The following is a 13,745-nucleotide window of genomic DNA, read 5'->3' on the forward strand; positions in this document are numbered from 1 at the left end:
ATAATCGCTATAAATTGATTATAGCAAAGATTATTTAAAATTTATTCGCTAAACTCGCATAAAAGAAAAAATGTTAGGAAGTAGCATTTTACTATATAATTCACATTGTATTATTTCAATGAGGAAATTTTTACGAAGTTATTTGTGGCGGCACGTTATTAATTATGCAGCTATCTCCGGTTCTCTTCTTCCATCTGCTTTGTTTTCAGTGACGAATCTCACCAATTGGACGCTAACCGCCGTTGCGCTCCGCGGGACAATTGTACCGTGGCCGCGCTACGTCGTCGTCGCCAGGCGCAGATGTTTGCAGTTCGATGATAAGGTTAATGGCATCATTAATAAGGCCAATGGGAAGCGTGTGTTTGCAGCTTCGTGCGCGCATCTCGCGTGCTGCGAGCACAAAGGGGTAGAGGAGATTATTCATAAAGGCCCCTGCCTGGCCTCCTGCCTCCCTCGCTTCTCCGGTGGAGTATAATACGGTCTTAAGACGACCGGGTTCACCGAATTATAATTCCGCATTTGTATTCGTTAAGGCGCCCGGCGGTTAAGGCTGTAGCCGCGATGAATTTTGCGTTACACGCAATCAAGCACGGCCGAGCGTTAATTAATATGATCGCAGGCGCGCTATGCTCCTCTCGGTGCGTCGACCGCGACTTGTTGCATATCGGCGCCCGAGGCATCGTAACCGATTGCTTCTTGCAGGACAGTATTCGATACGTATAAGAGGGCAGAAATTGACAATAATTTTAGTATCGACAATGATTTCAACAATACTAATAGTATCGATAATAATCGTTGCTTAATGCGATCTGAGAGACGCTTGGTTGAAAGACTTGAACCGCTATGTGATACAGTTTCATAGTGCTATATAGGTACGCTCGTTTTATCATTGCAGTAACAGTCAACGCGTGAGAGAATTCGGTTTTAACATGAATTTTTTTTATTAAGCAGTCTGATAGATCATGGCATACTTTCTTTGTAAACTTTTTGAATGTTTGCAATATCTTCAAAATTGAAAAAAATATAGTACACGAAAGTGTGCTGTGACGTCATACTTTATATAAGAAACGACGTCATACCTTTTAAAGTTGCCGTCATCAAAGAAACTTTAGCAAGCTATAACTTTCTCAAATTCAATGATAAAAATACAAATATTTTGATAGCTTTAATTTTTTGGCTATTTTGTAGAATATTTTCAGAGAGTGGTTATTTTATTATTATTTGCTTATATTTCTCATTATTTCTTATATTTTTCATTATTATATTTGCTTGTGTTAATTTACAACGTGTAATTTCAATAAATTGCAATTATAATTTTGAACGTATAATTACAATAAAACTACATAGATTTTCTTAGCAACAAATTTCTGGATAATTATTACAGAAAAAAATATTATTAAAAACAGAAAATTAAGAAAAACATAGAAATTGTTGTGCTCTCTTGTAATTATATTTTTATTTTTTCAATATTCTTGTATGAGAAACATAACTAATTATAAAAACTTACAACAGTTTTTATGCCCACGGACTAATTAAGGCTGACTATTCGTACGCAATTAAGGCGACGTCATAGAAAAAAGAAATATCATCAGGTGTTAATTAAAGACATCTTTCACATAAGATATAATGGGATCCGTCGTTAAGGAACCGTGAATAAAAGCGCCACATTAATTATTCCGGTTTAGCGATCAGCCATTTTTCGATGGAGACATACAATATAAATTGCTTACAGTAGGTCAACTTTTAACTCCAATAATTACGTCATGCATTTATAGTAATTATAAATTGATTTCGATAATGATAACTGATGCTATATCAGTATCATTAATGTTTTGTTTTTATTAATTAAAGCAATATTGATTAATATAATGTTACATTAGTATTTAAATATGTACCTGATAGAAATATCTTATTGAAAGTACTATGAAATCGATGAAAGTTGAAAAATTATATATTTCAAAATAAATTACATTTTTTTAATGAAATGTAATATAATGCTGTAAAATATAAGGAAAGTTAAATTATACTATTAAAAAATAATAAATTTTTAGAAATTTTAGATATAAAATTAACTTAATTTAACCAAAAACTGAATTCCTTCTGAAATATTGGTGGAATAATAATGAAATGAGAATCAAGAGAGAATTTTTTAAATACATTTCAGTAAAAGTTTGTTACATATTTTCAGTAAAATATTTTCAGATACATATATATACAAGTTTTTTTCTTTCACTTTTTGAGATGCGGATTTCCCATCCGCATAGAATACATAAAAGTTTTCGTGCGAGCCGTTTGGCGAGTCCGAATCATCCCTCTTGAACATTTTTCGAACAACTTGACGTCGCGCGAGGGGACGAGTTAGAGTGAGCGACGAGCAGCGGCGTGCCGCGGTCGACGTGCCGTTGTAGCGGCGCGCCGATTGGCCGCCGCGGTCGGCCATCCTGCGGCGGCGCAGCGATACCCGGCGCGCGGCGGCAGGTGCGCGCGCACCGCGGAACTACTTTCAGCGCGTTAAGCGAACAATAGGGATCCCAGAAGTGTTTCGGACTCGGACGCGATCGTGTTCGTTTACGTCGTGCCGTATGCTTTTTTTCCCCGTAGCCGCGCGAGCACGTCGTGCACACTGGGACCCGGTTGGTGACGTGTCGGCTGGTGACGCGCGTCGCGGACGATGCGCCCGGTCGAGTGACGGCGCGCGGTAATACGCACCAATATCGGACACAAGTGTGCGTCGCGCCGCGCCGGTGAGTGTCCGTCCGTCCGCCCGTCCGCCCGTCCGTCCTCTCGTTCGCGTCCGTTGGTCTCCGTTCGTTTCCTCCCGAGTGTGTGCGCGCCCGTGCTCCCTCCCGATGAGTGTGTGTCTACCCGACGTGTGTGGATAACGACAAAAAAAAATAGTATATATAATAATTCACGGCGCCATGTCGCTGCCACGGCCGAGATTGGATTACGCGCTCACGGTCGGACCGTTGTTGCTCGCGTTGCTGGCGTTCACCCGCGCGCCCGCGGTATCCGGTGAGTACGAAAACTATATTGTGTCGCGTTATTCGTGCGCCCCGCGGCCGGAGCTGGCCGGAGCCGCCACATGTCGCGGAGGCCGCTGCTAGGCAACGGGATCGCGAAGCGACGCCGAGCGCCGCGGCGCCGCGCCGGCGCGCTGGACGCCTTCGTCGACGTCGGTCGTCGGTGTCGTCGCGTCTCGACTCTCGCGCGAAACGTCAGCGACTTGTCTCTGTCCCGACGACGCGACGCGGTCGCTCTCGTCGAGGGATCGCCTACAGCCGTTTCGTTTCCCTCGACGTCCGACATTACCGTGCTCGTCTTAGTTCGCTTACTATCTGTCTTGAAAATATCGACCGCCGCCGCTGCCGATCGCGTGCGATCGGGCTCATTTCGCGAACCCCGCGAGTGTTCCACGAAGATCCTCGACGCGAACGATCGCCATTCCTCCGAGACTCGCCGCTCGCCCCGCCGAACGTTTCGATGCATTTTTTTTTTTTTCCCCAATCTTTGTTTACTTGTCGGATCGAGAGCGCGTTTCGGAACGCGCCTCGCCGATCTTTCTCTCGTGTCGGACAGGCCGATAGGTCGACGCTGTCAAACTGACAGCGAAGGCGAGCGGCGTGTGCAGCCCGTGCCGGCCGTTTCGCAGTCGGAGCGACGGACGCTCCAAACGGACGCACGTGATGGTGTGTTTAACAATGCAGCGGTGCTCATTCGCCCCGGCGCGGCGGCGTCAAGACACGGGGGGGGCCCCGCGTGCCTCGAGCCCGAGTTGGCAGTCCCTGAGGGACAGGTGCCCAGCCCCAGCTTTCCAGGAAGCGAGCCATCCCTTCTTCCACGCTCCAACTCGACATTTCGCCGCGCGCCGCTCCCTCTCGATATTTTGCGCACGGAACGGGGGCCGAGCGGCCCCCTTTCCGCGGGAACCGTATCCTGTTTTGACCCTCTTGCGATTGAAGCGTATTCGATGAGCACGTTTGTATGACCTGGGGTTGTCGAAAAATTGTACGAAAAACCCGAGAAAAAATTATTTATCGTATAATTCGATCGTTTTTTATTATCATATCTGTTGTACAATAAATTGTGCGATGAATAGTTTGTGACGGTTCTTATAAATTGCTTAATATTTATATTTGTATTTATCTAGGAAAAAATATATCTATGGACAGAAAATAGAGAGTCATAGCCGCGAAATTATTATTCGTGGAGATGATGTTATTAATATTCTCAATAATCAATTTTTTTACTAAAACGGAGTGATTCAAAATGAAGTGCCGTTGCTAGCGATTGCATATTAAAATAATCTTGTTTCTTTCCATTAATTGAGACTTGATTTCCCAGAAGCTATTAGATAATTTGAAAGTGCATGTTAATTACAAATTCGGTTAATTATGGGTTAACGAAACACATGATTCGTACCGATAACGGCGTGTATTTACTGGCATTGCAATTTCTAGGCGCTATAATAACACGTCCGTTCTAGAAATTAGGCAAAAACAACATGCGAGCTCTCGCTAATTGTATAAGTGCCACAGTGCGTATTTCGCGAGAGAAGAAAGAAAACCGGTTAAATAGATAACGGCAAAATCGTCAACGCGTTGTTAAATGGCCGAGATAAGTCGTGAGAATTTCGCGTTTCTTACATCCGAAATCAAACGCTTTACCGTGCGCGGTAATTCGCAGAATATTGCAATGATTTGGCAGAAACGGAAATGACACTTGTGAGAGAACGTGACCTTTTGTTGTCCAAATAAAGGAATTTGAAAGGTTCAATAACGTTAAACCAATATGAAATTGATCGATACGAAACGTCAGGATTGATTACAATAAATCATATATATATATAAACGAATTATAGATTTGGAGCGATCATCTTTAAATACTTTATGAATGTAGGGATGATTTAACGAATGTTTGTGACTTTTAATCTATGATCGCGTTTAAAGAAAGTAACATACAAATAAATAAACAAAATAATTTCCCGAATGCAATTAATGTATATCTTCAAAAAGAGTTGAATGAATTGTATTTGGAACTTACAGGGGATAATTTTCTATGCCTGAACGGAGAATTAATAGAGGATAATTGTTTATCTTCGGTAAATTTCTAGCTTGACTTTTCGCCAGGACATAAATTAACGTGACGTAATACTTACATCGATGCAATGAGTATTGCCGCGTATATCGTTGTAAAACGGTGAGTAAGGAAAGTCGATAAAATTGAAAGACAGGGGAGAATAATTAAGGTCCACTGACGTTATCATTGTTCTGCATTGTTTTGTAATCAAATCATAATGCAGTATTCCGAATTTTGTCGATAGATTTTTCCAATAGAATCATTCGTTTGTTTTATTGTTTCGTCGTATATAACTTATGTCTTTCAATTCCTTTTCTTTTAATTTATTATACTATTTTATACCCCCCCTTTTTCTTATACATTCATAAAACAAGAGTATATTTTGCTTATAATTTGAGAACTGTATGTAATATGACGTTGTTTTTTACTTCGCGTTCCATAAAAGATATTGTATATATATGTACAATTGACGATAAAGTATAAAAGATGAGAATTTATAGTTATTAATATTAAGAGATTTAAAAAGGATTATATCAAGGAACTTAAAATCATGTCTAATACATGTATTCTTTTATTTTAATGACTTTTTAAATAAGATCATAATTTTTAATGTTTATGACGTAATGCGGTTAAAATTTATAATATTTGACGAGAATTAAAATAAAAAGAAAAACTTGGGCTTTATTTATTTTAGCTACAAACACTTCATATATATCTATTATTTTAAATTAAGGACTTGAAACGTGAATGTGTGATATCACTTCAACAATTTCCATCTTTTCTCGTATAATGTGTAGTTGTTAACTTTTTTAATTTTATAGTACAATATTTAATTGTTTTTGCATTTCAAATCTGCGCTTTACTGGCGTGGCTTGGTCCTAGAAGTTAGATAACAAAGTCTACGACGGGTGTATCGCGCGAACGCGAGAATATTCCGCAATTCGACCGTCTTGATGGTCGTTCCAAGGAATCGGACGAAGATCTCGTCTTCGCGTTCGCTGTATAGCTCGCGATACTCTGGATGCGGTACGGCTGTGGCGACGGCGACGGCGGCGCACACTCCAGACGTTCGCCGCTCTTATGTTCTCAGGCTTTCTCTTCTCTCTCTCCTTAGAAACTGATCCGCCCGGGCTTAACGTGCTTTCACACGAGACGAGACACGCCGCATTCGCCGCCACGCGCGAGACCAGACGTGGCGCAGGGGTTACATTTCGCGAATATTAAAACACCGTCGTGCTCGCGGAATGCCGCCGACTCGGGAAGTATTGGATCCGCGGAATCCGCGCAGTCGCGATATGACTTTTAAACATTCTATCCTGGAGTATCGTTTACTTACGCAAATGATAATGCGTTGAAAGTGGCGTAAATAAATCTTGGAGAGTTTCCTGCAATAAATATCTGTCCGCCTAAAATGTTGCTCAAGTATATCATTCTGCAAATAAAACGCATTACTATCATGTTGCGCGCGCGAATATATACATTCTATTATACCTACATGTGTCGTAATAAATTTTGAAGTCGAATCATTCCCCTTTCAAGAATTACGTTGCAGGCGCCAGTCTATAATTAAAAAAGAATTTTCCGGTTTCGTAATAGAGATTTGATTTGCATTTCAGCTTCGTGTGCGTTAATTGAAAACTCGATGAATTAAAGTCGACGTGTTTAGCATAACTCGTGGCGCGTTGATTTAGTCGATTTCACATCTCAGACCGATATAAGCGTGAGTTCAATTAAAAACTCTAATATGCTCGACGTATTTCCCTTTTTTGCGCGTGATGACGAGCTATCTATAGACCGGTGATACAACATGCGAGAATTAACTGCAGGAAATCGGCTCGATACCACTCCCGGGACATTCGAAACCTTCGTGCGACTTAGAAACCGTCGTCGTGCGATCGACCTGCAACCGGTTTCTCGTTCCCTTTCATCGGTTCAGGCTGGCACACGAGCTAATCCGGGTTCTGCACACGTGTGCAACCGGCCGTGCGCACACTCGCGCGCGCGAAATGCGTGCACGGCGATGTGTGTGTATGCATAGCTGCTCCTGCTTTCGTTTCCATTGACTCGCGCGCGCGCGCGGTATTTTGCTAATCTTTCATCCAAGTACAGAGCGTGTGGCTGCGTCAGCTGATGTTGTCCGTTGCTGCATCAGTTTGGTATCATTATTAGTATTATGTGTGCCTCACAATTGAAACGTGTTACGTAATTTGAAATCAAGTGACACTATCACGAGCTAAGAAAAGTTATTGAGTAACATCAGAAGTAATCTTTTAATATGTCGATCAAAAATTTTTAATATTAAAAATTAAAAAATTATTATAATATTGACAGTGTCAAATCCTGAAGGTGGAGGGATTCGGTTTGTTGCGCATGTAAACATAGGAATAAGTCGATTATTATTTACATTTACGAAAAATATCTTTTTTTATAAAATTGTAGATGAACCAAAAACTACGCATATCCTATAAATATATCCGTCAGTTTATTATTTAAAAAAATGTAAAAGGGAATTAAAAAGATATATTAGATAGAAAAGAAATATTATATAGTATATAGTAAAAAGTTAAGGTTAATGTAGATAGTTCAATGTTTTTCCTTCCTCCGTCGAGATTAAAGATCTTTGAACGCAAACCTTACGTATCTAATCCAGCAGTCTTTACATTTTTCCTTCCTATCTGGTCATTCTTTTCCGTCGAAGGAGATAGGATAGGAAATGGTCGGGTATCTCGCGGCATCTGCTAACTAAAAGGGTAAGATCTCCGCGTTGCCGTCCTATCGAGAACCAACCCGGATTATTTGCATTCGTCCCCGCGCTTCTTGCTGGCGTAGATGCCTCTAGCGTAAAACCGCATAATTAAAGACCCTCGCTACCGCACATGTCCGTCCGTCCCGTCCGTCCATCCGTTTCTTCCGTCCGTTTCCCGCTGCCAGTTACGTTGTCCCGGAAAGATTCGAGAGGGGAGTCCCGGGGTATCGCGGAAGAATCGAGGATTGTGCCGTCAGTCAACGCGCGGGACGGCGACGAGTCCTTATAGAGGATCGCGCCAGGATCTATCCCTCGCGTGAGCGCTATGCAGATTCCGAGAGGAGCTCGATTCGCACACTTCCGCGAGATTTTGTAGACAAGCAGCAGAAACCGCGATCTTATAGAGCGTCGATTAGACGTCCGCGCCGGTATCGAAGCCGGTATCGAAATCAGCTATCTCGATTGATCGACGCAAATTCCACGCGTTGCTTATTATTATTTCGTTGATAGATGGATTCTGATATTTCTTGTACTTTATTCCTGGTGTTGTTATAATTCGATTAAGAGCTATCGTTGGATGATTAATGTTAGATGCTTCAAAACATTGATACTAACATTTTAACATAGATATTAATACTTTTTTCTCATTTATGTACCTAATTAATTCCCAATTATATTTTATTTTATTTTTAAGTCGTCTAGTAATGAAATTTTAAGTTAGCAATATAAAAATCATTTTTGCATTTTTTTTCTGCTATTCGCTTTTCAAGAGAAATGCGAACGATCATTTTTTTTTGTTCTCAACGATGATGCGAAAGTCATTACATTCATTCCTGTCTTATTTCTGAATTCTTTGCGTCGTTGTTTCGATGTGTGCTCCCACGCCAACTGACGTTTTTGCACACGCGACACGAGAGATTCTTCATCGCGAAACGTCCGGTGTGGTCCGACGAAGGAGCGGAGCGCGCGAGAACTGAGACAGCGATCCGAAAAGAAGCGAGATCGGGACGACGTGAGTTGGTCCACGCGCGGTGAGAGGACCACCCGGCGTTGTTTTCCCGGCGTGGCCTGTATAACGCACGTGGAAACGGTTTAACGTAATCCGGATTCGTATCGGTTTAAAGCGATTATTCCCTCGGGCGCGAGAACACGGACAAGAATCGTTGTTCATACGCTCGTACCGATGCGATGACGACGGCGGTTTTTCCCAAGAGCGCAGTCGAGGATAAGCGCGTTCTGCGCGCGTACCAGGTCAATGCGATCGTATCTATTAATCATGCTCCGCAGCTCTACTACCATCGGTATATCGTCTCGCTCCGCATCGGCGTAAGATCCCGCGCACATAGTCGCTCACTCGTGTGATAAATGGCAATGCGCGCGCCACGGTGAGGCGAATGCGTTGCACACGGTTGATCGTTGACTGACTAATAATTCTTCTCCAATCACGAAACGGTCATGGGAAATTCGCCGTGTTTCATACTTACGCGTTTTCGCCCGATTCGCAAAATTCGATTTTCACTCATCACCCTGCCGGCTTAACTTGTTGATTAAAGTGAGAAGAAGATGTAGCATGATTGAATCTTTGAATGATATGACGGACTTTAATATCGTGTAATCCATAAAAATACTATATATATATATATATATATATATATATATATATATTTATTTATTTCTTCAAAGAGAATTTAATTCTCCAGAAGAATTTAATGGAATTATTACTTATAACTTATATTCTACAAATTATAATTAATTATATGATATTTTACACAAATAATGATCGCTTACGTTGATAAAAATATCGAAAATGTTGCAGTTTAATAATCAATTATCATGAAATTCTTTATATGATATAATATGATAAAAAAAACTCGCCTTTAGAAACACCGGATAAATTTAAGGAATCGTACGCGTTAACTTGCTTGATTAACGATATACAATTAAGCACGTTCGTAACACCTCGGTGCATCGTTCAGATGGACTCTTGTTATCGTTCAATGTGTTTTTTTTTAATTGCCCATTAAAGTCGAGAATCTGATTTAAAGACGGCCGAGTGCGCGCGTACGTTAGCCTCTCCAATTATTATCACCGCGTTATGGCCGACCGACATTTTGATCGTAAGAGAAATCGGTAGCAAAAGCAACCGGCCGTCTCGCCGTCAATTAAGCACAAAAGCGGCGAACGTCTATTTTTACGCGTCGCAACGCGAACGATTGCTGAATTTATGCTATTAATTTTCTCCGTAATGACTGCTGTACGCCCGATAACGAGCGCATAGCTGCAACAAGTCTTTTACAATCAGCGTCGTGGAACGATGCCTTGATTAATTTTTCACGCGGTCGGTGAAGCCTGTATGTGTCTGAAAGCCAGGCCCCCTTAACAGACACGGCTTGTTGGCTCATATTACATGCTTAGGCGACGGAACAATCGAAACCCGCACTTACGGAGCTAACATTCCATTAAATGCATCGACTACCGCTTCGTTAATTGATCGTTTTGATATATTTAATCATTTACTTGAGTGTCTGGCTCATTGGAATTGGGAAATTCGTTGATTATTGAAAAGTCATGAATTGCTTGATGTTGAAAGTTCATTTTTTTTTTTTATTAAGAATTTTATCTGCGAAGGTAGGTTTATTGTTCCATACTATACTATAAACAACATTTGCAATTTAGAAATATTCTCTCAGCACCAAAAAGATTGTGATTTATATTATTTAATTGTGATTGTGATCAATGTGATTTTTAACATTGAGCGTTTCAAACAACCTTCATCGAGCAAAATCCTTCAGTCTTTATTTATAAAAAGCACAACGCGTTTCGACCGAAATTCCGGTCCTTAAGTATCAAGTGCGTATATTAAATTTAAACGCTTGCAAAACACTTCATTGTACACAGTGTGGCCGCAATGAGTCTACGAACTAAACGACAAAAAGATGAGTACAATAATAAGTTCCTTCATCTTAATCTTTTCATCCTAATTATTCCTTGCATTTTAGCTTGACTGCTTCTAATTCTAATAACTTTATATGATTTATAAAAGTTATTAATTATAATCTGGTTAGTGAAGTTTATTTGTTAGTAGAATCTATTCAAAACTCTTTGATGCCTATATCTTTCTTTATTTTTGATTCATATATCTGAATCTTAATGTAGCAAATGATTCCGCTTCGGTTCCGGCAGTCGCGACTAGGCGCGGAAGGATCAGCCGAAAATTACGTCAGGTCCTCTTTCCGAGTAGCGTCACGGCAAAGTCTCTCCCCAACTTGGCGCATACAACGAGGAAGAATCCGCGCGTTAACGTGGTCTTTCGCAACTTGTAAGTGAGAAACGCCGTTCCTACCGAGTCCCATCGCTAAGTCTCCGCACGCTGTACGCTGTGAACAGTGCGAACGTATACGTCCATACGTACGAATGCGTTTGATTGTTTCCTAACCGTGCGAGTATCCGTGTAAGCTACCGACGACGGTGTGTGCCGATTTATCAACCACCTTCGCTCCCACAAACTGGTCGCCCGCGATCTCGGCGTATGATAACGCATGCTTCGCGCTTGCGTTGTCCCGCACTTTCACGTTGATTGGCCGGCTTAACTTTAATTGGGCGCCTCCATCTCATGGAGAATGAGAGGAAGTGGATTAGTTCCTGCCGCTGGGAGTCAGTTCGGTTTTCTTAAATCGTCGCATATACGCCGTCGAGCCAGGGCACGATGTTATAGCTGCCCAATGAATTTACGATCGAAATACCGAAGACACGCTTGTTATTCGCGCGTTTGTAAATTACGAGCGACATTTTCGATACAAAGCCTCCCGCTTAATTAGCATAGTCCCGCCGATAAGGTGATTATGCAATCGTGGACGTCTCAATCCGCGGTACCTCGTACTAATTGGAATAATGTTTATCTGGGACAATTAAGGCGCTGTTGTGTTAATGTATGTAAAATATGTCCGCGGCTCTTTGATAAAAATTTCTTTATTTTGCTACATATTTGTAGAACTGCACAATTTATCACAAATGTTTTTCGATTTAAATTTTTTCGAAATTCAAAATTTTAACATATTGAAAAGAAAATACACAATAGTGGATTGCTTAGTCGCTGCGGAACGCAATTGCAACTCACAATCAACTGAACGCAATCGAACGTGGACGGAAAAGTAAATAGCGTACGTATATGCACATATACGAATGCAACGGCTGATCCGTAATGCACCGTACATTGTGTCGCAGAAGAAAGTGGTCGGCGGGTAATTTCTCATGGCGAATTCATTTCCTATCTGGATAATAAAGTCGCATCCCTTGTGCGGACGCGAATGAAGTCACGACTTGATTTCCCGGAAAACGTGACCCTCCCCCCTTGTCCCCCGTCTACCCCTTTCTCCCTTCCCTCATCTTTCGCCGCGCCACTCTCAGCAGCGTACTCTCTACGAAAACGTGACTTTCTCGAATCCCACCCGCGCTTTCGCACGTACAGTGCCATTGTGTAATGGTCCTTGAACCAACATCGACCAGCAGCTGGTCGACGGTCTCCCACGCCCTGCCACCAAACGGCACGAGTCCTCGTAGAATTCCCAGGATTTGTGGAGTCTTTCGTATGTTTTTCCATTCCTTTTTATTTCACAAAAGCAGCGCAATTACCTACGACATTGGCGGTTGATCATGTGTTTTTCGCGGTATGATTTTAAAGAAAATTACGAGCCTGCGGTAAAGAAGTTCCTCGAATCTTTTTTCATCGCTTTCTTTTCATTGCCATGTGAACGAATGACTGAGAAATTAAGACCGAATGCCTGTGCAGGTAAACCGGTAATTCCTGCAATGCGTGAATTCCATGCATAATACCCGTACATTTATTTAATAATTATCTTTATTAATAATATTCGGCAGAATGTGCCTAAGTTATTGTTAATATTTGGGTAATTTTATGATGCATACATATATCGTTTTTTTTACAAAAAGAGAAAAAAAAAGAAGGTTAAAAAATTGAATAAATAAGATATTAATTAAATAACATTCTATTCAAGTGAATACATATTGTTGTTGATATTATACCGTTTACATACACATTTCTTAGCCGTTTAGCTCTCGATTGTCACATTGCAGAAATTCCGGTTCGAGTGGTCATCCAAGCGGGTCCTCCACCGCGCCGTTTTGTTCCCCCCATAATGATCGCGCGCGACACTCGTCAATCATCACCGTCGGTCGTGCATTTCCGTCAGGCTTGGCCGAGCGAGCAAGTGAGCGGCTACAATGGAATTGCACGGGGTTCCCTCAGGGGACCTTCAGTTTTCATTCTCTCCGTTCCCCGTCCTCTGTGCTTCCTTTGCTGTATAACGACGAAATGATCGTACGCATGCCGTGTAGCCACGCCGAGGAATCCACCTATCGACGACGATCGTATATACGTGTAATCGTGCCGATATGCGAGAGCACGTCACGCCGTTTGATCGCGGCCTGTGCTCGTCGGCGCGTCGGGCCGTGTAAACTTTACGTTACATGCGCTTTCTGCACGAACATCACGCCCCGCAGTCTCATTTAGCAATTGGGCTGTCCGAGCCTCATCTCTGATGCTGACATTGAACGCGAGCTGCGTATTAGACGAATAAGAGGTAAAATGCGGAACGCGTCAATGGAAGCGTTATAAGATTTGAAGTTAGCGACCGTATCATAAGAATCAGTTTCAATTCCACTTTTTGCAGCTGATGATCTCGATAATCTTACAAATTATTCGCGACTTATTATTATAACGGAAACGTTTTTTTATTTTGTGTTTTAAATTATTGTATATAAGAGAATGTTTCTTTGGAATTTTATGTACGTATGTACAACTTTTGCACATAAATATTTTTACACGTCCATTTTTGTCAGACCCGTGGAAATTAGCATTATCGTGCGAACCGCAGCTCCAAGGAAATAACCGCTTCGATTG

The 13,745-nt window shown here is 41.6% G+C and overlaps 1 protein-coding gene across 1 annotated transcript in view; it reads left to right on the forward strand.

Annotated features, from left to right (window-relative positions):
• Positions 1 to 2,235: 2,235 nt before the first annotated feature.
• The window catches only part of N (neurogenic locus Notch protein), a 252,933-nt gene continuing 241,423 nt past the window's right edge, over positions 2,236 to 13,745 (forward strand). The window contains exon 1 of the mRNA XM_077412491.1: positions 2,236 to 3,015. Coding sequence (XP_077268617.1) covers positions 2,922 to 3,015 — 94 coding nt within the window. The 5' untranslated portion in view covers positions 2,236 to 2,921. The remainder of the gene's footprint in view (positions 3,016 to 13,745) is intronic.

The sequence above is a fragment of the Temnothorax americanus genome, unplaced genomic scaffold (genome assembly GCF_048541705.1).
Source record: "Temnothorax americanus isolate GAGA-0224 unplaced genomic scaffold, ASM4854170v1 Scaffold30, whole genome shotgun sequence".
Lineage (NCBI taxonomy): Eukaryota > Metazoa > Arthropoda > Insecta > Hymenoptera > Formicidae > Temnothorax > Temnothorax americanus.